Source organism: Bubalus kerabau, chromosome 8 (assembly GCF_029407905.1).
Source record: "Bubalus kerabau isolate K-KA32 ecotype Philippines breed swamp buffalo chromosome 8, PCC_UOA_SB_1v2, whole genome shotgun sequence".
Classification (NCBI taxonomy): Eukaryota; Metazoa; Chordata; class Mammalia; order Artiodactyla; family Bovidae; genus Bubalus; species Bubalus kerabau.
In genome coordinates, this window is record NC_073631.1 from 57,826,379 (window position 1) to 57,853,807 (window position 27,429).

General features: G+C 35.6%; 1 protein-coding gene across 2 annotated transcripts in view; it reads left to right on the forward strand.

Annotated features, from left to right (window-relative positions):
- The window catches only part of PPP1R3A (protein phosphatase 1 regulatory subunit 3A), a 49,097-nt gene extending 34,514 nt beyond the window's left edge, over window positions 1–14,583 (forward strand). The window contains exons 2-4 of one of the 2 annotated variants that reach the window (XM_055590316.1): window positions 608–666; window positions 763–887; window positions 2,806–14,578. In XM_055590316.1, the coding sequence (XP_055446291.1) occupies window positions 608–666; window positions 763–887; window positions 2,806–5,187 (2,566 nt within the window). In that variant the 3' untranslated portion in view covers window positions 5,188–14,578. Of the gene's footprint in view, window positions 1–607; window positions 667–762; window positions 888–2,805 lie in introns of both variants that reach the window. The other variant, XM_055590317.1, reaches the window with a different exon arrangement.
- The last annotated feature ends 12,846 nt before the right edge of the window (window positions 14,584–27,429 follow it).

Sequence of the window (27,429 nt, forward strand, 5' to 3'; positions counted from 1 at the left end):
GCTTCCATACGAATGACCAAAGTCTTGGCTGTAAAACTGGCCTTTGGCAATACACACATGAAGTCTTTAAACGGTATAAATTTAGCTGCCTTTTAGTTTCTGTTAAATTTGTTTGTTTTCTCCTTTTCTGGAGAGAGAGTTAATATTATGTCAGTTCAACTGGAAGAATTTTGAGTAAAATGGAACACAAAAAAATGAATAATTGGAACATTAAAAAGTAATTTCAATGACCACAATGGACTGTCAGTTCATAAAACTTCATCATTTAAAACAAGAGAGAAATATTTGGACTTTCAAAGTGAGAATTATGGGACAATCTAGATTTATATATATATTTCCTTTGGCTGTATGTTTTAATATGAGTAAAATAATTTTATTTAGAATTATGGTATTGTGTAAATAATTTTTACATTTTTCTACAACTAATATACATTATTGCATCATTCTAAGAGATCATTTTAATGAAAAAACATACAAAGTAATGCAAGAAATGTGAAAAGTTAAATAATATTTGTTTAGCTTGTAACTGGTTTGAATTTCCTATAATAAAAATGCTATACATTTATAGTCCCTGAAAAAGCATAACATTTTGTTGTAAATTTAACAGTAAAGAAGAATCATCGGTAACATCAGATGAGAATAACTTTGAGAATTCAAAGATTACAGGTAATATTTCTTTAATTTTTAAACAGAATATATTTCTTTTGTTAAAGCCTACAACTAGAACAATCTTACATAGGTACAATTATCTTAACTTTTCAGATACCTATATCCCAACAATTGTTTGTTCTCATGAGGACAAGGAAGACTTGGAAACCAGTAATCAAAATGTAAAAGATGTAAACAGGGAACAGGATGAACGTAATGAAAAAGAATTAGAGCCGATGGTAAGTATTCTGGTTGCCAAGGTATTAGAGAAGATGAATCCATTTATGCTTCAAAGATGCTGCAATGTCTGCTTTTCAACAGCTTCAACTAATATAATTTGCAAATGTGAAAGCATAGCCTATTCTGTCCTTGCGTCTCTGGCTTCATCAACAAGGCTAGTGATTTGATTTCAGTATGTTTCTTCAGGTCTCTGCAGTGGCAAATTAATGACATTCATTTCTTATCTCTTTACCAGCGGCTCTGAGTAACAGTCTGTAGGAATTACAGAAGAGGTAGCGCTATCCTGATGTGCAGTTTCTAATCTTTGTGACAAGTGTACACTTATAAACTCGTCTGTAAAATGAGAGGGCTGGACTGGATGATTGTTAGGGTTCTGTCCAGCTCTACAAGTCTGATTCTTGCATTTAGCAGCTTTTTTTTTTTTTTAACTTACTTCCATCTTCGTGCAAATCTTTAAGTTCTATATCATTGGAAAGTATTAAATTACCAAATGAGGATAAAATAGCTTGTGCCACAATTTTTAGACAGGAAACAAATTTAGAACTGTACAATTTAGTATTAAATTTGTTATCATAAATTTCACACTTCGTGAACATTCAATCTATTTGGGATTTTTAGGGGGATGGTTTAGATAGCATTTTTATCACAAAGAAAGAAATAGGAGTAAATGAGTCACATAATGCAATTTATCCTTTACTGTATTTGGTTGGAGCTCATATCATTAGGATACATGGATTCATAATCATCAAAGATTAAAATGACATTTGCCTCTTCAAGTGTCAGTGCTGAAACAGAAAAGAAATAGAGCTCATCTCTTTCCCCACACATTCCACCCTTTCTATAGTGATATGGAAGCTGCATCACTAAAGTATGCAATTTACTTTGCTCCAACTTTAAGAAACTACAAAGTTGTCACCCACTGTGTGAATTCTCACCAGCTGAAAGTTAACACAGCCATTTTTTTCAAACCACAGAATATAATGAAAGAACTCTGAAAAATCACATACTTCACCAATACACCTCATTACAATGAGCAGGCGCAAATATAAAGTTTGTTTAGAAGTTACTGAGATTGTACATCCAACAAATGAACAGGGAGCTGTAATTTAGATGCTAATTTGCTCCGTGCTGATGTTAATGCATAAAACAATGAAGCTCTATAATAGATGGAAATACAACCAAATCTGTGGAACCCACAGGCATTGGCTTACAAGACAGCTGTGCAGTTGACAAGTAACATGAGCCTTATGTGAGAAGAAGGGGAAAACGTAAGATTTGCATATAATTATTGAGATCATGCAAATGTCAGTTATGAGGAGAAAAAAAAACACAGGCATCTCACTGTTAAATCCTGACAGTTGGCATCACTGAAGAGCTCAAATACATTTGAGTACCAGTTGGCAGAGGGTCATTAAAACAGAATTTGCAGAGACATTAACTCCCTCACTTTTCTTTGAGTGACGTTTTGCTATTAATAGTTTGCAGAGGCTTTGCAGAAAACATATTAATAAGAGAAACTCTAATAGGGGCACCTACAGCAAGTGTAAATGCAGGAAGGGGCATCCAGGAAGCTGCTCTCTAATTGATGAGCATGGAGCTATCAATGTGTATATCCTAAGTGAGGAGAAAGTGCAATGACAAGCAAGAATAGTTGAATAATACAATGTGATATTTGGAAGCTGGGAAGGAGAGTTATTAATTTTGGCCCCTTTTCTTATTAATCTCATTCCTAAGTCATAGCCTACAAGAATCTCCCCCAAACATTCATCTTTCAGAATTTGTGCAAAATCTACAAATGAAATGAATCAAGGAAATCTACCAGATAATCACTAGCCAAGTTAATGAAACCTATCTAACTTGCTTTATATATTTAAAAACAATAAAAATCATTATTTTTTGTTGTTTTTATCCCTTAAGATAAACCAACACTTGCTAAGAAGTACTGCTTCTGGAGATGAAAAGAATACAGTCAATTTTCCAAATAATGCTGAGAGGTTACAGAAGAAGCAAATCCATGATGATGTATACACTGACTTGTTTAAAAGGCCTTCGTCTTCAAGTTCATCAGCAGAAGGATCCTTAAAGGGAGATTTTTACCACAAGGAAAAATATTTCTCAGGAAATGAGCACACTTGTCCACCTTCAGAGGAATTTACTTCAGATACAGGAGAAATCAAGCTGTCATTGGGAAATACTAGTAGTGATGAAGTAGTACAATTACATATTGGCAGCAAAGAAGTACTGGATGATAATGCTAATCCAGCCAAAGGGAGAGGCAGAGTGCATATGTCTTGTCCCTCTGCAGACCAACAAATGGCAGACAACTTTAACAAAAAACCTGAAGGAGAAGCTAAAGAAATTGAAGTAAAAGATTGGGAATGTTTAAGAGGTGACTTCCGCTTGGATTTCCATTCAGAAAAATCGATAGAAAAAGGATCTTTCAAGAAAGATTATGGCAATGGTAAGAATGAGGAGGAGGGGCAAAGGATATATTTAGGTGTAAGTGAAAAACAAAGCAAAAGTTTTCAATCAGTCTTATATGACCAAGAAAGAAAGATGAGCCACTCTGAAATAAGTGTGGAAGGGATGGGAGCCAGTAACAGAGACCTAACTGCTCTGCCGAGTAAAGACACCACAATTCATGACCAGTCAATCAGAGCAGATACGTTTCATTCACCAAGGACAAATCTAAGCCTGGAGGAAACTGTGTCAGCAACCTCAGACTCTGATCTCTCGGCTAGCAAAGGCACTGCTCTAGGAGGGATGCCTGGTCAAGCTGGTTCACCAAGAAATGGAAATGTTTTGAGGAATAAGCACCTTTTCCAAGCTGAAGAAGAAAAATCAGTTTGGATTAATCCTGAAGATCAGAATAAGAACACACAGCATAAACAAAGTTGGAATGTTCTGGAAAGTCAGGAAAGAGCAAGAGGGAGTAAGACAACTATAACAGAGCAGTCCAAAGAACAAGCAGATTGTGAAGACACGTGGGGAAAAAGAGATGACACAAGGAGCTTGAAAGCTAATCCTACAGAAGAATTGTTTACCTGCCAAGAAACAGCAAGCTGTGAACTGTCTTCTCTAGCTGATCATGGTATTACTGAGAAAGCAGAAGCAGGTACAGCTTACATAATTAAGACTACATCGGAAAGTACTCTAGAATGCATGTCTGCTAGAAAAAAAGCAATAATTGCTAAGCTACCTCAAGAGACAGCACAAAGTGACAGGCCCATCGAAGTAAAGGAAACAGCGTTTGATCCACATGAAGGGAGAAATGATGATTCACATGATACCCTTTGTCAACGAGATACAGTAGGTGTAATCTATGACAATGATTTTGAAAAGGAGTCATGTTCAGGTATTTGTAATGTACATGTAGATGAAAAGGAGAAGGAAGAAACCAGAGCTATATACAATCCTGGGGAGACACATGACAGGAAGAAATGTGTCATTGGGAATACAACATCTGGAGAAGAATCCTCACAGGTCATTACAGACAATCAAAAAGCAGCCTCAAAACTAGATTTACATTTGGGAATGTTACCAACAGACAAAAAAATATTTCCAGAAAATAGAGATCATGAGCAGGTCCAAGAATTATCAAAGAAAACAATTATAGATGTCATTATTAATTCTTCTTTAAACTCAGACACTAATAGAACTTCTCAGAATGGCTGTCAGGTTTCCAATCACCATGCTAAAAGTTCAGTGTCATCTCACGAACAGGCCACTACTATAGGGCATGCAATTACTACCATGACTCTCCAATCTATTTCTTCTAAATCAGAAAATAATTGTAATCCAACAAGTGAAATCCAGGGTACTGAAAAGCACTCTCATCCTGCATCTCCACTGGAAGAAGTTTCCAAAAGTTCAGGAATAGTGACATCAGATAGTACAAAGGAAAGATGTATAGGCCAGATTGTCAAACAAGGAGAATGCAGTGTGGAGAAACCTCTAGGGCCAACGATTTTAATCAGTGAAGCTTCTGAGAACATAGAAGGGGTAAGGCATGAAAATGAAGGATTAATAAACTCTGGACAATCACTGTACTCTTCAGGCGACAAGGAATCGGACAGCCCTGCTTCTGACAGTCTCCCTGCCCAGGAAAGTCAATCTCAAAGTGAATCTCTGCTTTCAAAATACATCAACTCTAAAGTACCGTACTTCCTTTTGTTTCTGATATTTCTTGTAACCATCTATCAGTATGACTTAATGATTGGCTTGGCATTCTACCTTTTCTTATTGTACTGGCTATCCTGGGAAGGGGGAAGACAAAAAGAGTCTGTCAAAAAGAAGTAACCTCAGCACTATTATTACTCTCTCTTACAAGATAAGCTATTTAGCCCCAAACGTTTGGATTGGTGAGAGAGACTACTCATTGTTCAAAGAGCCAGTGCAGTTTTTCTCTTGAAGGATCATTTAAAAAGGAATGCGTATGAAGTTTGCTCCTTCATATAAGTAATTATTCTATATAGGACCATTATATTTGGATCATTAAATACCTATATGAATATGAGATCTGAAGCACGTCAAGTTGAAATTAGGTACAGCTGTTGCTCCTTAGCAGGCTATGAAGTTTCAATGCTTCATGTCTCTTCACTACTTAAAGTGCCATTTCTTGCATTCATTTCTTTTGCAGTAAAGCTTCATTTTTTTCCCTGAGCGTATTTTTCCCTCTGTGGTTTTTAAAAATAGATAAAACATGGACAATGACAGAGGACTTTTTTTGGTCTTTGAATATTGACTATGAAATTTGCATTTACCACTGTATCATTGATCAGCACACTTTGAGAAATCAAATCTTTCAACTTTAAGTTCATATTTTTAAGAACAACATCCAAACGTAGATTTAAGTTGAAGAAACACATTGTGTACCTGAATAACAATACACATATATACATACTATCTCCTGCATACCTATAAAATCAGGACATTTGTAAGCCAAATTTGACAAAGATCGAAACAATTAAGAGATGATCTTTCAGTTTTGCAAAATTTGCGGGATGGTCTTTCTTTAAGCAATATTTTTTCTCTTTTAAAGGAAGATTGTATAACACAGTTGAACAACTTTGACGTCAACTATTATTCAGAGCTGGAAATTTAAATTAAAAGTTCCACAAGCATTGTTTCAGAATGAATTTGTACCTATAAAGCATAAAGCATTAAATGATAATTAAAAAAAGATTTACAAACGGACTACTCGGTATTTTTTTTTTTTTGTCTTCAAGCAAATTTTTTAACTGTCCTCACTATAAAACAATAAATTATTCCCCAAGGTGCTTTAAGAGAATAAACAACTAATCATTGGTGATAGTCATTATATAGTTACCAAGTTGTTAAATTATATCTCAAATTTTAAAAAGTCAAATAGGCAGACAAGGAGATCTTCTGATAGAGAAATGAATATCCAATATACCAGTGACTGGTTGCTGCTATTAGCTATGGCTAAGTATGTGAAATAATGGAACTAATCATTTTAGTCACATAGGTATAATAAAATATTACTATACAACCAATTTCAACAACTATTTATTAAATGACTAAAATATGCAAAATCTTGTGCTTTGTTCTACAGTAGAGCACTTCCTTTGATACCCCAAACAGCTAATCCTCAGGAAGGAGGCATTAATAAGTAATTTGATGCTTTTGACTTGGTCAGAAATATGGGACAGGGTCACACTGAGGGAGCCCATTTGGGTGATTTCTTTTTAACAGGAACTTCTTTCATAGAGAATGTAACATTGATCTTCAGAGAGAAAAGGTAATCTGTTTATTAACCTATGAAGGTAATTCAATGACTAACACTTGTATATACCATCCCACACTCCTAAGAAACATGCATGTATGGGAAGACAACACGAGAATGAAGCATTTAAACTGACTTTCATGTGGTAGTAGATAATTTCCTTAATTTTCTTAGGTTTAAGATAATTTTCTTAATTTCTTAATTAGGTACACAACTATTTCCAAATCCCCTAATTGCATGCTTGACTCAAGTCCCATTGAAATTGAATGCTTGACTTTAACTTTTTAGTTGAACAAATACAAACATCCTGAAGTAGAACTGAGGGCAAATATTTGATTGTTTGAGAAAGCATACTTTCATTAAATACAAGTGGGATACTGTAGGCTGTACTTAGAATATTATCTCTAAAATTGTTCTCTTGATACTTTTGTTGACAGGTCTATATTACAACAAAGTTAAGGTTGGCATTTCTTCAGTTCTGAATGACTTGGTTTTTGCATTCTACCTTTAAGAGTTTCAGTCAATATGCAGTGTCTTATTAATGCAAAGAACACTATATTACTTATGAACACAGGTGTCTGAACTGTAACTATTTTCTTATACATAAAAGAATGTATCGTCTTTAATCTCTTTTATTTGACTTTAACATTAACTTACTAAACCTTTTCATGCATACTTGCAATACTACAAAGAAGTTTCCAAGGACTTAAAATATGTCATGTGTACTTCAGTTCAGGCAAAAAAGAAATAATCGGTGGTTTAACTGATTTTCCAATAACCGCTTGTGAAGAATTGGAAATAAAATCATAAGAACCATGAAACTATTGCTAGGTGGAGGGGAGGTAGATTTTTGCAACCCATTTTGGTCACATCACTATGTTGAACAAGAAAAGTGGATCTCAGGAAGAACTGGCAGCCCCTGGTTAATAAGGATTTTACTCTGAACCATCATAACAGAGGTCACCTTTATAAGCTTAGCTGCCTTCATCATGTCCCCTCAAGTAGAGGTTAAGAGCCAAAAGAGGATGTGGCATGAGAATAAACAAAAAGAAGTGTATTATTGCACATCTGTTTCTATAGTGGGTAAGAAATGTGATGTACTAACCATCACCTTTTATCTTGCTGGGCTTCTGTCTATTAGAAACAAAGTTCTAAAAATTAATTGATGAGTCAAGCAGGTATAGGTAGTATACTTAAATATCTGAAAAAAATCACATCTACTTAAGCCACCAACATCTCAACAAACTTTTCAATGTAAGAATAAATGAGCCAATGAGATGACATTCATCTCTCAACCTTCAAGAATATTGGCTTAATACTATATATATATATACTATCATCATTTTGTAAGAGAGACAGGATCATCTTTTATATGTCATCATAAACCAATCTTCTGGTTAAATGGAAAACATAAAAATATCCAGAGTAGATACAGGGAAATACATAAATTTTTTCCCAGATAGCACTTATCATACTTTCTTAGTAATTTTTTAGTCATGGAATATTATTTTATATTGCCAGGCCTGCTGTCTTTATTAGGCTCAATTTTTGCATATAAATTTTGGCAAAAAAGCAAACAAAACAAAACAAAACAAAAAACTAGCAGGAGAACTAGTGAAGATGCAGGCAGGAGAGCAGCCACCCCAGAGTCAGTTCACCTGCTGAACTCTGAAACCTTTAAACTTTTCCGAGTGAATACAGACATTGAACTAGGCAATAAAGATGGTGGTTTGCTAATTAATTCTGTCTTAGCTGATTCTGTGGAACTGAGGAATAGGATCTACCGTGATTCTGCAACAAGGTAAGAAAAGAATAGGGAAGGACATGCTCTTCCAACATCTACGCAGTTGTACTCCTATATAAAGAGAACAGCTTAAAAAGTTACTTTTATTTATTGAATTAATTGGCTTAATTTTTTCTATTTCAGAAATAATTCATAATAAAACTCACAGAAATGTAAGTTACTTTTCATCTTTTAAAAATGGATTCAGTCACTAATAAAATATATTTCCATAATTTTACCCAAACCTCTTTAAAGAGCTAATCAAATTTTCACTAGCTTTGAACATGTTTTATAAGGAATGTCATTACTATACTGTGCTAAAACCTTATTAAGCAAACAACTCTTTAAAAAGTTCAGTATTTTTATTTGTGTCAATTCTATATTTGTTAGATACCTACATACTACCTTCATTTGTCAGACATGAAACAATGTATTATATGAAAATTTAAGAAAAAATGAGCTAAGTCTTTTCCTAATATATTCTTTTGTTCAAGATAATAAAGAGTAGCATGGGTAAGTCAAAAGTGAATTACAGAGAAATCATTTTTGTTTGGCTGAGATGACACCAAGACCGATTTTGCAGCATACTTCAATGTCTAGTTAAGTTACTGGTCTTGGTTGGAATCAGTGCATTGTCCTTATTACCTCATCTGAACCATGCAGCCCTAATATCCATCGCTCTTTGCCTCAAGTCTTCTGTCAGTCAAGCAGCTCACACTGTCCCAAGGACATGCCGTGTTCATCTGTTCCTCTGTGTCTGCTCATGTACACCTCTTTGTCTAGAAGATTTCAGTTAGCTTTCCTCCTCTCCTCCTTCCCAACTCTGTACATTTTCCTATGTACTACTTTAATCCTTTTGAAGTCTTCTACTATTTCAGTTGGTGGTATCTCTTCATTTCCAGGTCTCTTATGACACTAGCTATTGTGCATGCACTAGTAATTTGACTAATTATCCTAACTGACTGCCTGTTTATTTAGGAGAGGAACATGACTTCTTCCATCCTATCACTTCTCAAGGTCTAGTTTGTAGGAATCCCTAGTCAATACTTGTGGATAGAATAGAACTGTAGCAATGTCTTTTTCCTGTCCTATCCCTGAAATGTGGACAGAATATTCTGACATCTGATTAGCAAAGCTAAAATGTTTTTCTATTAATAAGCTACCAAATACAATGTAGAAAAAGGTAAAGAAAATGTACCTACAAGACAGAGTAGTGCAGTGGATTGGGGATGTGGGAAAGAGAAAAAAAATCTTTTATCTCATATCTCTTAGCAATTAAATTGTTTTTTATATTATTCTTCCTGGCACAGGAAACATTCCCTTCATTCTGTTTCATGGGAAATATTATATAGATTATTTGCTAAAAGAATAATAATGAATACCGTAATTCACTGGCTAATGTGAAAACTAATAGAACAAGGCATGTCTTCAAATAAAGAAGCTTAGTAGATTAAAAACCAGCAGACATCACAAGGTATAAAGTGTAAGAAACTCAATCTTCCCATCTGCTGCCATGCCCTTCAAAAATGGCTGATCTCTCAATTTCACACCTGTTCTGCATGTCAACTTTTAGGATAAGCAAACAGAACAACTAGCAAAGATAGTAAGTGGATTTTTTAAATGGAAACATTTCCCTGATTAGCACATGAGATTATCTATATATAACTCAAACACACACACATACACATGCACACATACACACACATAAATACACATATTCTAAGATCTAATAAATGACAGTAATGATAGTAAACTAGTAAACAGTCTACTAATATCATATGGAGTGATATAGTAGTGAATAAAATATAACATATAAAAGGCTTATCTTTTCTTGGAACAGACTCATTGTATTATATTTAGATATGAGGTTAATTGTATTGATTGCTTGATTGATTGATTTTTGGCCATAGTACACAGTATATGAAATCTTAGTTTCCCAACCAGGGATTGAATCTGTACCCCTTGTATTGAAGTGTGGAGTCCTAACACTAGACCATCAGGGAAGTTCCTAAATATGAAATTAAAATAACACAAAGCTATGTCTGTTTAGCAGGTAGAGTCTAAAGGAAAGCAGTATATGGCCTAGAAATGTAGCAGCAAGGCATTTAGCAGCCTAAGACCATTAGACCATTTTTTAAACTCAAGATTTTTTTTAAAAAGCCAGATACATGCCTAGTCTATTGTAGAATTCATCAATATTATGTATCAGTTGACTTGGTTCTGAGTGGAAGCAGATTTAAAATTCCCTAAAGATACATTCTATAAAACATAATATCAAACAACAGAGACAGCGGGTTTAAAAAAATCACTATACAAGGTTAGAAATTCTCTTTGTAAGCACTTAACCCATAACCCACTTTTAATAATTCTATGTAGGTAGCTTTTATATAGTTAATAAAAATTTTTAGCAGAGTATTTATGAATATATCATACATCTAAACCATTTTTATACATATAGTCTACAAATGATATTTGCTACTACATATTAAGTAATTCTTCACAGTTTATCCATAAATCTTTGGGAATTCAGTTGTCATTTTTCATTACACCTGAATATTCTGTGTTTAATGAAACAATTCTAAGCCCTACCTAAGAAAAGGATAAAAGCTAAAGAAAAGATAATTTATTTCCTATCTTCATAGATATGAACAGATATGAAAGATGTATATTTTAAATACATCTTTACTCTTGAAAATTGGAAAGAAAAATAAGAGATTATAAATGTCATTCATATTTATTTCATAGTCTTTAGTGTTTGAGATCAGGCATATTTTAAGCCTTTTTTTCCTCCCATTTGAATTCTTTGGCCTACATGATCTTACTCCCATGTTTAAATTAGTATTTAAGTGCAGCATGTTAATGTTTTATTACATGAATAAGTAAAGAGATTAGTTGTAGCCCGAATCTTTGAGTATAACATCTATATCTGTATCTTTATTGATCTATGCATGTGAGGTTCAACTTTTAACGATAATGAGTAGTAATAGTTATAATGACTATTATTATTACCTTATAATAGCCAACTCTTGAGTGTTAAATATAATTGGGCAGTGATTTAAGTTCTTTATGTGAAAAACTCATTCATGTTTTACAACTTCATGAGAGAAGTATTACTTCTCATATTACTTTACCATTTTATAGATAGAAATAGATGCATAAAGGCTGGTTTTCCCAAGGTCATATGCTGGCACAGATTAAGACTGCAACAGTCTTTCCCCAGAATTGATCCTCTTGAACATTGTACCATGTTGTTCCTTAAATTTAGATATACCAAGTTATCTTAAAAACTGTAGTTATATGTTACCATGCTGCATGGTGCCATACAATATATAAGTATATTACATACTGCGAGATATGAGTATACCATATCTCTCCCACAGATGATCATATCTTTGTAATGCTCTTATAAAGGAAGTTTCTAAAAATATTCTGTTCTGATCAATTTATTCAAATGACCTAAAAAAATACACATTGACCTCCTTCCAAGCCACAAGCTGGTCCCAAATCTTGCCTAGTTTGAGTATAGTGAAGATAGAGTTCAATAATTAATTGCAATATCTTGTTGCCAGTTCAACAGTAGAGGTAAGATCTAGGAACAGAAGTGGAACAAAGGAAGGACTATTTGGTCCTGTGAGGACTCTGCTTCTTATATTCAGTATTTCATAAATGTGTTATCTTTTCACCACTATAATTTTTGGTATGAAGGAAATCACAATAAAACCTTCCAAATGTCCGATTGTAACTGATGTATTACATAACAACTACAATGAAGATACATATTGATGTGACTGGTATAGTGCTTATTTATGATTGGTGTCTCAGTGTAATTATTACCAGCATTCCTTTCACTTTCAAAAGCAATGTGATTTGGATGAAAAATGAGGTCAGCCTAAAAGTCCAGGAAAATATCCTACTAATAGGTGTATTTCACTCTGTGTCCAAGAATAAAGGGGGAACTTCCCATATGAATGTCATCTATAACCTACTGGCAGAATTCCTGTCCTTAGGTTTGTATAATATAATTCAGATACACTATTCCCTGGTCAGCCTAGGTAAAGAAGAACAACATTTCTGCAGATTCAGTATTGCAGAGGGCAATTTAAAAAAAAAAAAAAAGTAGGGACATTTTGTAAAGAATGTGCTGGTCAAAATCCATTAGAGAGAAGTCATTTACATTACTGACACTGGATAATCATAACACTTTGGAATCTGATACTATAGCCTAAAGCCTACTGAGACAGCTCAGGATATGATAATTCCATCATTCAGTATAGTAAAAGTAGGACAAGATGGAAGAGACTTATGCCAAAGTTGTGGAAGCCATTGCATGTTACTCAAAATTATAATGGCATATGTTGCTGGAAACTGTATTATGAGTATATGTGTTGTTCATAATTTGTAAGAGGAACAAAATTTTTGTCCATAAACTACATATTACTGACATTTAATAACCATGAGGCAAGACAGTAGTATTTTAACAGCAAAATAATGAAAATATAAACCAATAATCACAAATATCCAATAAGAGACAAAGACATTTTAAGGCAAAATGAGTGTCACTCCACCTACTTTTGTCCTTTACAATAACCTTCACTTTTGGGCTCACTTCACACAGGTGTGCTGTGCTAACATTGCGAATGATATTGGATCAGCATTTATTTCACTTCTGCTTAAAGGGTGTGCATTGGAACCTTATCCAAAGAACAACTATCATAATTTAAGGCTGCAAAATATATTCATAATGAATGAATGGCAAAAAGCTAGCATAGTTGTCCTTGTTGTTGTTATTTAGTCACTATTTTATGTCCAGCTCTTTGCAACCCCATGGACTGGAGCCCACCATGTTCTCTGTTCATGAGATCTCCCAGGCAAGAATACTGAAGTGGGTTGTCATTTCCTCCTCCAGGGGATCTTCCTGACCCTGGGATTGAACCCACATCTCCTGTGTCCCCTGCAGTGGCAGGTGGATTCTTTATCACCAAGACAGCTAGCAAGATGCACAGTGCCTGAAATAGAATTCTCCAAAGGTAGTCTTGCATCCTGAATGAATATATCCACAAGTTAACTGTTAGGGTTCCCTGGATCTCAGTTCTTAACTCCTAGAAGAGAGAAATTTATTCAGATGTTCATTCTAGATGCAATCCATTGTTTCCCAGTAACTGGAGGCAGAGGGTGATAGAGGGACTCACTGTAAAGGAAATGTTTGTGGGTTCTTGAAGGCAGGTGGGAATATGGAATTTGTAATGGGTGTTTCTAAAGTGCCAATTTCTATACTTTATAGATATATTTCTGCCTCTCTTTTTCATTTTGTGGATTTACATGGCCCAAATTTCTATAGATTTATAGTAGATATTGATACCAGGTAAGGCAAGTTCCTATACATTGTTCTTTAAAACTGTAACTCTTGCCCTTTGCTGTTCTTCCATATAAACTGTAGGATCAGCTTATCAAAGTTTCATGAAAAACTTACGTTTTAATGGAATTTTACTGAATGTACAAATTAATTTGGGCTTCCCTGGTGACTCAGATGGTAAAGAATCCGCCTGCCATGTGGGAGACCTGGGTTCGATCCCTGGGTTGGGAAGATCCGCTGGAAGAGGGCATGGAAACCCACTCCAGTATTCTTGCCTGGAGAATCCTCAGAGACAGAGGAGCCTGATGGACTACAGTCCATGGGCTCACAAAGAGTTGGACATGACTGAGCGACTAAGCACAGCACATACATTAATTTGAGGAGAAGTGACATTAAAAATATTTTTTAAATGAAAATATTGTTTTTCCATCCAAAAGAATAATATATATCTTATTCATTTCTGTTCCTTCAATTATGATTTCAAAATATTCTTCATAAATGCATTGCACATTTACTATTAGATATACCCCTAAATCTTGGAGGAAGAAATGGCAACCCATTCCAGTATTCTTGTCCAGAAAATCCCATGGAGAGAGAAGTCTGGAGGGCTACAGTCCATAGGGTCACAAAGAGTCAGACCACGACTGAGTGACTGACCACCACACTCCATAAATACCTTATGGATTTTTATTTTTTTCCCTATTTTGAATGAACCATTTTTCCTATAATATCTTCCCTGGGGAAATTATTGATATTTTGTAACACTTGATTTTTATTTGTCACTTATTTAACTACTTTGCCAAAGTTTCTCACTAGTTTTACTAGTTATTAGTTTAATATTTTGGTCATTATGGCAATAATGCATAAAACACTATTGAGTTTTATATGTCCATTTATGTTATGCATCTTGCCAAATTCTATCATTAGTACAACTAGTTTGTGTTATTTTTAATTCACTTTTATTTTCTTTTTCTTGTCTTCTTGAGATAAATGTATATCCTATTTATTTTTAATCCTTTCTCTTAAAAAAATTCATATAAACCAAATATTTTTAACCATGTTCAGTTGTTTTTGAGATAATTACCTATATCTTAAAAACATATATGTGTGTATATACATATATACAATATTTAAACATTTTAATTCCCTTTTATTTCCTGTTTCCCATAATTTCCAGTGTAATTTAACACCTTAGTTATTTAACAAGACATTTAATTTTTTATGATTTTTTTAACTGGTATAAATTACGTTACACTACTGTCATAGAACGTGGTTGAGGCCACTGTTTGAAGTGATATTTCCTTTGTGATCCACTGCATTGTCAGTGTAATTAGTCTTTGTACATATTCTTTTTTGGGTAGAGTTCTCTATGTATTTATTAGGTCATGTTTCATAAATCTGTTGTTCAAAACACATTCAAAGTCCAGAAAATATCTCATGCACCTGTGGTCAACTAATTTATGACAGAGGAGGCAAGAATATACAATAGAGAAAAGACAGTCTCTTCAATAAGCAGTGCTGGGTAAATTGGACAGCTACCCACAAAAGAATGAAATCAGAACATTCTCTGACACTATACAGAAAAATAAACTCAAAATGGATTAAAGACCTAAATGCAAGATGGGACACTTTAAAACTCTTACAGGAAAGCAGAACACTGTGACATACATGGCAGAAAGGCCTTTTTTGACCCCTCTCCTAGAGTAATGAAAATAAAAACAAAAATAAACAAATAGGATTTAATTAAAATTAAGAGCTTTTGCACAGCAAAGAAAGCCATAAACAAAATGAAAAGACAACCCACAGAAAGAGAAAATATTTGCAAAGAAAGTGACTGACAAGGGATTAATCTCCAATATATACAAACAGCTCATGCAGCTCAACATCAGAAATGCAAACAACCCAATCAAAAAAAAAAAAAAATGGTGGAAGATCTAAACAGATATCTATATGTACGTGACAGGTTAAAGCAAATTAAATGACAACAACAACAAAAAAAACTGTGAACTTACTTTAATTTAAAACTGTATGTGGTATTCTCTATTTGCTAAGAATTTGATATTTGGAAAGAAGAAAGTACAGTCAGCCCTTTGTATCTGCATATCCATGGATTCAACCGAAGGATGGAAAATAATTGAAAAAAATTCCATGAAATTCCAAAAAACAAAACTTGAATTTGCCACCCATCTTCAACTATTTACATAGCACTACATTATATTTGAGCTTTCCTGGTGGCTCGGACAGTAAAGAATCTGCCTGCGGTGCAGGAGGCCTGGGTTGATCCCTGGGTCAAGAAGATCCCCTGGAGAAGGAAATGGTAACTCAGTCCAGTGTTCTTGCCTGGAGAATTCCAGGGACAGAGGAGTCCTGCAGGCAACAGTCCATGGGGTCACAAAGAGTTGGATGTGACTAAGTGACTAACACTACAGTATGTATGTATAGACATCTTCCAAAAAAGACATAAGATGGCTGAGATCTATGAAAGATGCTCAACATCACTAATTATTAGAGAAATGCAAATCAGAAAAACAATGAGATATTACCTCATACCAGTCAGGAAACATCATTAAAATGTCTACAAACAATAAATACTGGAGAGGGAGTGCAGAAAAGGGAACCCTCCTACACTGTTGGTGGAAATATAAATCGGTACAGTCAGTATGGAGAACAGTATGGAGGTTCCTTAAAAAAATAAAAGCAGAGCTACCATTTGATCCAGTAATTCCTCTCCTGGGCATATATCTGAAGAAAGCCATAATTGAAAAGATACATGCTCATTACAACTCTATTTACCATAGCTAGGATATGGAAGCTATCTAAATGTCTATCAGCAGAGGAATGAATGAGAAGATGTCGGGGCTTCCCTAGTGGCTCAGCAGTAAAGAATCCACCTGCCAATGCAGGAGACACAGGATTGAACCCTCTGGGAAGATCCCACGTGCTGCAGAGCAACTAAGCTCATGTGCCACATCTATTGAGCCTGTGCTCTAGAGTCCAAGAGCCACAGCTACTGAGCCCACATGCTGCAACTACTGAAGCCCATGTGCCCTACAGCTCATGTTCTGCAACAAGAGAAGCCAGCACAATGAGAAGCCCAAGAACCACAAGTAGAGAGTAGCCCCTTCTTGCTGAAACTAGAGAAAAGCCTATGCAACAACAAAGACCCAGCACAACCAAAAGTAAATAAATAAATAAAAATTATTTTTAAAAAAGAATGTGTGGTACATATACACAATGGAACATAGCCATTAAAGAACAAAATGATGTCATTTGCAATGATATGGGTGCACCTAGAGATTGTCATACGGAGTGAAGTAAGTCAGACAAAGACAGATAAATATCATACAATATAGCTTATATGTGGAATCTAGAAAAATGGTACAAATAAGCCTATTTACAAAACAAAAATAGAGGCACACATGTATAAAACAAACCTACAGTTACCAAGGGGTAAGGCGGGAGGAATACATTGGGAAATTGGGATTGAGGTATACACACCTATATATGAAATAGGTTAGTAATAAGAACCTGTTATAGAAGAAAAGTTATGACCAACCTAGATAGCATATTGAAAAGCAGAGACATTACTTTGCCAACAAAGGTCCGTCTAGTCAAGGCTATGGTTTTTCCAGTGGTCATGTATGGATGTGAGAGTTGGACTGTGAAGAAAGCTCAGCACCGAAGAATTGATGCTTTTGAACTGTGGTGTTGGAGAAGACTCTTGAGAGTCCCTTGGACTGCAAGGGGATCCAACCAGTCCATTCTGAAGGAGATCAGCCCTGGGATTTCTTTGGAAGGAATGATGCTAAAGCTGAAACTCCAGTACTTTGGCCACCTCATGCGGAGAGTTGACTCATTGGGAAAGACTCTGATGCTGGGAGGGATTGGGGGCAGGAGGAGAAGGGGACGACAGAGGATGAGATGGCTGGATGGTATCACTGACCTGATGGACGTGAGTCTGAGTGAACTCCGGGAGTTGGTGATGGACAGGGAGGCCTGGCGTGCTGTGATTCATGGGGTCACAAAGAGTCGGACACAACTGAGCGACTGAACTGAACTGAACTCTATTCAAGACTCTATAATGACCTATTTGGTAATAGAATCTAAAAAGAATGGTCACGTTTGTCTATTTCATTGTGTTGTACAGCAGAATCTAACACAACACTGTAAATCAACTATACTTCAATAAAAGTATAGTTCAATTCTAACTAATACTTAGCCTGCTTTGACAATCATTATTTCAATTTTCCTAATACTATGAAATTATCCATTTCTTCTTGTAATTGTGCTAGTTTTGCTTTAAATATTTAACACTCTTAGCTTTCAGCTGCAAATAAAATGCAAATTTTACCATTTCTTAGTGATTTTTTCCTGTATTATTGTCCATGGCATTCTTATTAATAATTGCCTTAAATTATATGCCATCAGATATTAATACTGATGTACTTGGTTTCTTATGACTAGTGTGGTTTTCCTCATCACTTTATATCTCTTGCAGTTATACTTTAAAAATACAACCTATAATCTGTCTTTTAACACAGGAGTTTGAACCATTCATGGTATTTTGATTAGGTAATACATGTGGACTTATCTTTACCATGTTATTTTGAGTTTCTATTTTTTCTTTTCCCTCTGTCCTGTACTCTTAATGAATTTCTTGAATTACCCTTCTAACTCAGTAGCTGTGTCTTCTACTTTGTCTAATAGGAGTTATTTTTCATTTTAATAACAATGATTTTTATTAAATATATAGAATTTGTTCTTTTTCATACTTTGCCATTTTCATTTTTTCTTCTTCCAAAAATAATTCTGTATACCTGAAACTAAATCAATATTGCAAATAGGAAAATATTGTTAAAGAATGTTCAAACTACCGCACAATTGCACTCATCTCACATGCTAGCAAAGTAATGCTCAAAATTCTCCAAGCCAGGCTTCAACAGTACATGAACCATGAACTTTCAGATGTTCAAGCTGGATTTAGAAAAGGCAGAGAAACCAGAAATCAAATTGTCAACGTCTACTGGCTCATTGAAAAAGCAACAGAGTTCCAAAAATATCTGCTTTATTGATTAAACCAAAGTCTTTGTGTAGATCACAATAAACTGTGGAAAATTCTTCAAGAGATGGGAATACTAGAGCATCTTACCTGCCTCCTGAGAAGTCTGTATGCAGATCAAGAAGCAACAGTTAGAACCGGATATGGAACAACAGACTGGTTCAAATTGGGAATGGAGTATGTCGAGGCTGTATATTGTCATCCTGCTTATTTAACTTATATGCAGAGTATATCATGTGAAATGCCAGGCAGGATGAAGCACAAGCTAGAATCAAGATTGCCAGGAGAAATATCAATAACCTCAGATGCGCAGATGACACCACCATTATGGCAGAAAGTGAAGAGGAACTGAAGAGCCCCTTGATGAAAGTGAAAGAGGAGAGTGAAAAAGCTGGCTTTAAAGTTAACATTCCAAAAACTATGCTCATGGCATCCAGTCCTATCACTTCACAGCAAATAGATGGGGAAACAATGGAAACAGTGAGAAGCTTTATATTTTGGGACTCCAAAATCACTGCAGATGGTGACTGCAGTAATGAAATTAAAAGCTTGCTCCTTGGAAGAAAAGCTGTGACTAACCTAGACAGCATATTAAAAAGCAGACATTACTTTGCCAGGAAAGGGCCTCTTTAGTCAAAGCCATGGTTTTTCCAGTAGTCATGTATGGATGTGAGAGCTGGACTATGAAGAAAACTGAGCACCGAAGAATTGATGCTTTTGAACTGTGGTGTTGGAGAAGACTCTTGAGAGTCCCTTGGACTGCAAGGAGATCCAACCTGTCAATCCTAAAGGAAATCAGTCCTGAATATCCATTTGGAAGGACTAATGCTGAAGCTGAAATTCCAGTACTTTGGCCACCTGATGGGAAGAACTGACTCATTGGAAAAGACCCTGATGCTGGAAAAGATTGAAGGCAGGAGGAGAAGGGGATGACAGAGGATGAGATGGTTTGATGGCATCATCATTTCGATGGACATGATTGAGCAAGCCCCGGGAGTTGGTGGACAGGGAAGCCTGGCATGCTGCAGTCCATGGGGTCTCAAATAGTCTGACACGACTGAGTGACTGAACTGAACTGATTGTAAATCAAGTATCCTTTATAAAATATAATTCCTTGCTATTTGAAAATAAAAGTATTCCTTTTATCACTTTGATTATCTTAAATGGTGATGTTTAAAATCTTCAGTGGAATACTCCATTTGTTTGAAGTGATTGTAACAGGTGTTGATTTGCTGCTGCTCTGCTGTGCTCCCTCATGTCCAACTCTTGGTGGCCTCATGGATTATAGCCTGCCAGGTTCCTCTGCCCGTGGAATTTTCCAGGTAAGAATACTGGAGTGGGGTGTCATTACCTACTCCAAGCGGGGCATCGTCCCGACCCAAGGATCGAATCCATTTCTCTTGCATCTTCGGCATTTGCAGGTAGATTTTTTACCACTAGCACCACCTGGGAAGCCCTTTGTTGATTTGCTTTTAGCTATATTTAGTATTTGATTCCTTCATGTGTTTTAGAATTTTTGTTTAATAAATTCATTGTCTCTTTCCTTCTCAGAGTTCATTTCTCCCTATCTCAACACTGTTTGCCATTGTCTTCACCTGGCTTCTTGATCCTCACATATGGAGCATGATAATACCACCAGAATTGGGGACTTCCATACTGTGGAGAAAATAGAAATACTGCAGATTCTGTCAACTTCAAAGTCCCTTGGTTGCTCTGTGCTATTCTTAGTAGGAGAGCTGGAACTTGTTAAAGTTACATTTTAGGTATAATCTGTGTTTTCATGAAAAGGAGAGACCACTTCAATCTGTGGTTTCTAATTGAACATGTCTTTAACCATCATTATCAAATGTTGTTTTCAGTTATTCCAATTTTGTATGTGTCATATCCAGGGATATTGCAGGAGTGGGAGTTAGGAAGGAGAAAAATTCAGCCCTGCATATTAGCTAAAATTGATGTTAAAGGGAGAGGGAAGATATTATGTATATTGGCTGTGTCTGTTTCAATACTGTATATTTAGGATTACCATATAGCCCAGTTTACTCCAAAGAAATAATTTGTTTATAAGGCTTAATTGATCAATGCCAATTTTAACATTAGTAAGAGAGAGTTATTGAGTGTATTGTCTTTTATTCTCTTTGATGGGTACTGAGTATCCTAAAATTAATAAGAATTTAGACTTAGATAGACATGATATAAGAAACTTACCTTGATTCATGAACATAACATTCCAGGTTCCTACGCAAAATTGTTCTTTACAGCATCAGACTTTACTTCCATCACCAGACACAGCCACAACTGGGCGCTGTTTTTACTTTGATTCCATCTCTTCATTCTTTCTAGGGTTATTTCTCCACTCTTCTCCAGTAGCATGTTGGGCACTTACTGATCTGGGGAGTTCATCTTTCAGTGTTATATCTTTTTCCCTTTTCATACTGTTCATGGGGTTCTCAAGGCAAGAATACTGAAGTGGTTTGCCATTCCCTTCTCCAGTGGACCACATTTTGTCAGAACTCTCCACCATGACCTGTCCATCTTGAGTGGCCCTACATGGCATGGCTCCTAGTTTCATCGAGTTAGACAAAGAGCCTCTTGATGTGAAAAAGGAGAATGAAAAGTGAAAAAGGAGAATGAAAAAGCCAGCTTAAAACTCAACATTCAGAAAACTAAGACCATGGCATCCAGTCCCATCACTTCATGGCAAATAGATGGGAAACAATGGAAATTGTGACAGACTTTATTTTTGGGGACTCCAAAATCATTGCAGATGGTGACTGCAGCCATGAAATTAAAAGACACTTGCTCCTTGGAAGAAAAGCTATTACCACCCTAGACAGCATATTTAAAAGCAGAGATATTACTTTGCTGACAAAGATCCAGCTAGTTAAAGCTAATGTTTTCCCAGGAGTCATGTATGGGTGTGAGAGTGGGACTATAAGGAAAACTGAGCAACGAAGAATTGATGCTTTTGAACTGTGGTATTGGAGAAGAGTCTTGAGAGTCCCTTGGACTGCAAGGAGATCAAACCAGTCAGTCCTAAAGGAAATCAATCCTGAATATTCATTGGAAGGACTGATGCTGAAGCTGAAATTCCAATACTTTGGCCACCTGATGCGAAGAACCGACTCATTGGAAAAGACCCTGATGCTGGGGAAGATGGAAGGCAAGAGAAAAAGGGGACGACAGAGGATGAGATGGTTAGATGGTATCATCAATTTGATGGCCATGAGTTTGAGCTAGCTCCAGGAGTTGGTGTGCTGCAGTCCATGGGATTGTATAGAGTTGGATATGACTGAGTGACTGAACTGAACTGAACTGAACTGTTATGTGAAGTTAATTTCTCGAATATTTATGATGGATCCATAAATCACACCATTATATATCCTTTTGTGGATTTCAAAATGTGTAGAGCTTATATTTTAAAATGATCATGTTTGAAAGGGAAGGAAATGATCTATTACTAGAGGGTCTTAGACATTTGATAAAATACTGGTTTCACTATGACCTAAGTATTCTCTAGGGTTTGAAAGGTACATGGCCAAATTACTGGTGCAATCACACACCATTTGTCCTGAAATTCAAGTTCATGCATTTGAATTAGTTGATACTAGTTTTTCTCATATTCCTCCTTCTTGTAGCAGGGAAACTGAACATGGGTTGTGCAAGAGAATATAATGTCATTGAGAAACCTGAGAGAGAAAATTCAACTTTTGGATTTTTAGGCTTTATCTTTGCCACTTTCATATTACATCCCATTCTCCTCTTTTTTGCTTCTATCTTTGCCCCATTGAGTATATTACATATCAAGATGACCTCAGAGATGAACATATATATACATATAAGTTTAAGGACTATATCAAGGCAGATTAGTGTTTGCTATGGTTCTACTAAAGTATAATCTCACTGAAATATGAAATATCACTTAATATTATATAGATTATTCTCATTAAATGACTAGAGAAAAGAGATTAAAAAATTATTTCAGTGGCTAAAACCACATTAGCCAAAGACTGATTTAGACTACTCTCATGTTTTAGTTTCAAAAGACATGACCAAATTGAACAACATCAAAATACTTCATCGCAAACTCACTCTTGGATATTTATGCCACTCTACTGAACCACACCATGGAGTATGGAAGAGCTAACAAGTTACCCAGTCCTGACAATTATAAAATTGCTTTCATCTTAGTCAGAGAAGGCCTGGTATATATTTATTTTTCATTACAGGAAAATATATTTTTATGGATTACCTCATCAAAAACATGTTGTAATATTACCTAGAAAAATGAGTATGGTTCCTCAGATAACAAAACTATTCTTATATGGGAAAAGATTGGATTAAGTTGGGATTTTACTAGAATATTGAGTATATACTTCATCTTTGATATGTCAATGCTACCTGGGGAACTTCAGAGAATTTTTTCCTTCCAACTTATAAATTAAAATTCTACTGTAGATGTGACCAAGTAGATTCCCTGAGAATATTCCTGAGTATATTCCCACTCAGGTCTTTCAAAGTATCCTTCTTACCACAAGAATAGTTTTTAGAATAATTTAGGTAAAGTCAGTAGAAAGATTGAGTTCAAAACACTAAAGTTTAGACAACCATATGTTTTATTATGAGAAAAAGTTAGTAATTCTATACTATTTCTCACATTACTGCAACTATAACTGACCATAACTATTTCCTAAAGTAATAGATGTTAGTTAATTGATGTGTAAGTTTACAAGTACACAACTCTGTGAAAATGATAATGCGGGAGGCATTGGGAGTGATATCACAGAGAAGCTGGCTCATTAGCAAGTTCTTAAAACTAGAATAGGATTTTGATAGGAGGTGAGAAAGTAAGAAGTGTTTTACCCAAGAAGGTTGAATTAATTTAACTCAACAAATAATTAGAACAAACTATAATAAATAGGGTTAACTTCTAATCAGCACTGCTATGTGCTTGGCACTACTCTAAATATTTAACATGAATTATCTAGTTTAATCTATTAAAAAATACATGTGTTAGGCACTACTAATATTTTCATTTTATAGATAGAGCCCTGAGGCACAGAGCGATCACTCAGCTATTAAGTGGTACTGCTACTGCTGCTAAGTCATTTCAGTCGTGTCCGACTCTGTGCGACCCCGTAGACGGCAGCCCACCAGGCTCCCCATCCCTGGGATTCTCCAGACAAGAACACTGGAGTGGGTTGCCATTTCCTTCTCCAATGCAGGAAAGTGAAAAGTGAAAGTGAAGTCGCTCAGTCGTGTCGACCCTCAGTGACCCCATGGACTGCAGCCTACCAGGCTCCTCCGTCCATGGGATTTTCCAGGCAAGAGTACTGGAGTGGGGTGCCATTGCCTTATCCGTTAATTGGTACTATAAGGATTCAATTCAGAGCAGCCAACTCCAGAGCCTGTTAAAAACGAGGATGCTGGAGTCAACAGCCTGGCTTCACATTCTGCCTTCATCTACAACACTGAGGCTAGTTCCTGGCCCCCCTGGGTAAGTGCCTGGATTGTTGTTGTTTAGTAACTTAGTCATGTTAGACTCTTTGCGACCCCATGTATTACTGTAGCCCACCAGGCTCCACTGTTCATGGGATATTAAAGGTAAGAATATTGAAGTGGGTTGCCATTTCCTACTCCAGGGGACCTCCCTGACTCAGGGATTGAACCTGCATCTCCTGCTTGGCAGGCAGATTCTTTGCCACTGAGCCACCTGGGAAGCCTGGATAAATATTAACTATTTTAATTATGTTAACTATTAACTATTATTAATAATTAACTATTATTAATTATGTTAACTATTTTGACTATTTTCATTATGTTTATTGTTATTAATAATGAACATCTCTGTCATTGCTACTTCTCTATGGCTATATGAAAGTTATTCAATGTACTGTAGATGATGCAAGCATGCCAGATTGAAGGTCTTAGTCTTCAATGAACTTTCAGTTTTCTGGGAGCAACAGATATAAACCCAGCAGTATAATAGGCTAAGTATAGGGGAGATTAATTTCAACTGGAAGAGATTAAGGAAGACCCCAGAGGTGGTTTCTGATCAGAACATAGGATGGTTATGCTTACAGTTGAAGACACAAGAGGGAAGGCTTACAGGATGAGAGGACCCTGTGCACAAAGGCACAGTGTTCTAGAAATGTTCAGAATGTGTTTGGAGAATAGCTTAACTCATATTTACTTTAAGGGAGGGGAGAGCAGTGAGTGCAAAGGCAGGAGAGCAAGCCTTAAGTTCATGTCTCCTGGAGCCCTGAAGAGGTCTTTAAACAAAGCAGTGGCAGTTCAAAGGCATTTCTGGAACACATTTTAGTAACAAGACACAGAGTAGATAAAAAGAGGGCAGGGTTACTAATATAGACATTAAAACTAATTCAGGCTTGCTGCCACCATGTTATTCCACCTTCATAATTCTAACGAAAATTTGATTAATTTTGTGTGTGTGCTGGACAAGTTGCTTACTATTTTGGTCCTCAGTTTCTCACTTACAGAATTAGGGAGTAAAAACTGATAAATATACGATCATCAGCTTCTAGAAGTCATGGTTGACTTTGTGCCTAAATACTTTCACATGTAATTTTTGTTCCTGATGTGTGCTATGCTTAGTTGCTAGGTTATGTCCAACTCTTTGCAACCCCATGGACTGGGGCCCACCAGGCTCCTCTGTCCATGGGGATTCTCCAGGCAAAAATACAGGAGTGGATTGCCATATCCTCCTCCAGGGGGTCTTCCCAACCCAGGAATTGAACCCAGGTCTCCCACATTGCAGGTGGATTCTTTACCATCTGAGCCACCAGGGAAGCCCAAGAATACTGGAGTGGGTAGCCTATCCCTTCTCCAGGAGATCCTCCTGACTCATGAACCAGGGTCTCCTGCATTACAGGTGGAATCTTTTATCTGCAGAGCTATCAGGGTTCATGATAGTGGTCACAAATATGAATATCTTTCCCTCTCTAAGTAAATACTGATTTTATTTAATATTTCTATCCATTTAGCACATAACCCTATATTATTATTATTATACCTTATTTTCATTTCTTCTCAACTAAAGTTCATTAAAGACCATATTTTATACTTCTATATATGAACACATTAGCATATGATATAAGCTCAAATAAATTTTACTTAATTAGTTGATTAACAGCAATATGATATTCTATGTTTTGATTATATTCCTTTACCAGTGAGTCAAAAAATTTACCAAATTAAGCTTTTAGAACAAATTCTATATGTGAAATTAATAGGTTAATTTATTTTACTATCACTGCTTATGTAAACCAAAAATTTGCCATTATTTCTGTTGTGTGTATTTTTATATCTCATCTTCAAAACTGGGAGAGGTACCACAAAAAAGAGTGGAAGAGGATTTTTTTCCCTCAAAATAAATATACAAATCCACAGAGTAAGAAACAATTATACAAAGGTTACTTTTAAGATTCTGCAAAATCTAAATATTTTATCTATTCCAAGTAAGGAGAACTGACCTCAAGTTAAATGGCTTCTATTTGGGAACTTTTGTTGTGATTTTTACATTGACCATATAGTCGCATTGCTCTTTGGACTAGAGTAAAACATAGTATTCCTTGATATTTGAAGTCTGAATGTTCCCTTTAAGATGCTACAGCAAACAGTCCTGTTGGTCTGAAAAGCCACAAGAAGTAAATCTTAAAACTAATTATGGTTCTTCTGCTGAGAGTTTCTTCAAGAGTCACTTTCCAATTTCTGTCAAACATTTGCAGTTCTAGTACAAATACATTTATACTTTTTCAGAATCAACACATATCAACCTCAGGATAGTGTTTGCCTTTCACTGTGAAACAGAGAAAGGTTGTGAAGACATTTCCAAGGAATTAAAATATTAACTCTTAATATCCTATTTTAATTTTGCAAAAACTTAATGGACCCACTCTTAACCATCATACAGTTACAAAATTATCTGAAAGATTTAGAATGATCTCATTGTCAATTTGGGCTTTGAAGAAAACAAAATCAGGTTCATTAAAATGTTTCATAAAAACTCTCTGAACTGATTGTATTGCCAATCTAAACTTTAGTGGATCATCACTGAGCATTCTTTATTCTGGTTACTTTTATTACTTTTCCCCACAGAAAGAGCAGCAATATGTTCCCTGTATTATTTTCCGACCATCACAGCTGAGGCAGAAGTGGCTGTAAATGACACATCTCCCTAGTCAGGAGTTGCATGGACTTTCAACATTTAAGGTGTCTCTGCTGACACCATTTTTTTGTTGTTGTTATTGTTCTAGAAAAGGAAGAAAATTGAATTCAGTCCAGTTTGTCTGTAATGCTCATGTCTTAATATTTGTTCCAAGAGAAGAAGCAAAATCAATAAAATGTCTAATTGAGCCATTTTCACCAATTATCAACAGAAACTTATTATTTAAAAATCAACATTTGGTACTTAGGCAAATGCCATATATTATAAGAATTATATGAATAAAAAAATTGAATTTGTGTTAGATTGTGAAACGCAAAGGTTTATTGTCACCATCTCAACTAAATAATTCATAGAAGACATCTCTTGTGGCCTCTAATCTATTAACCACCTGAATGAATGAAGGCTACTATTTAGA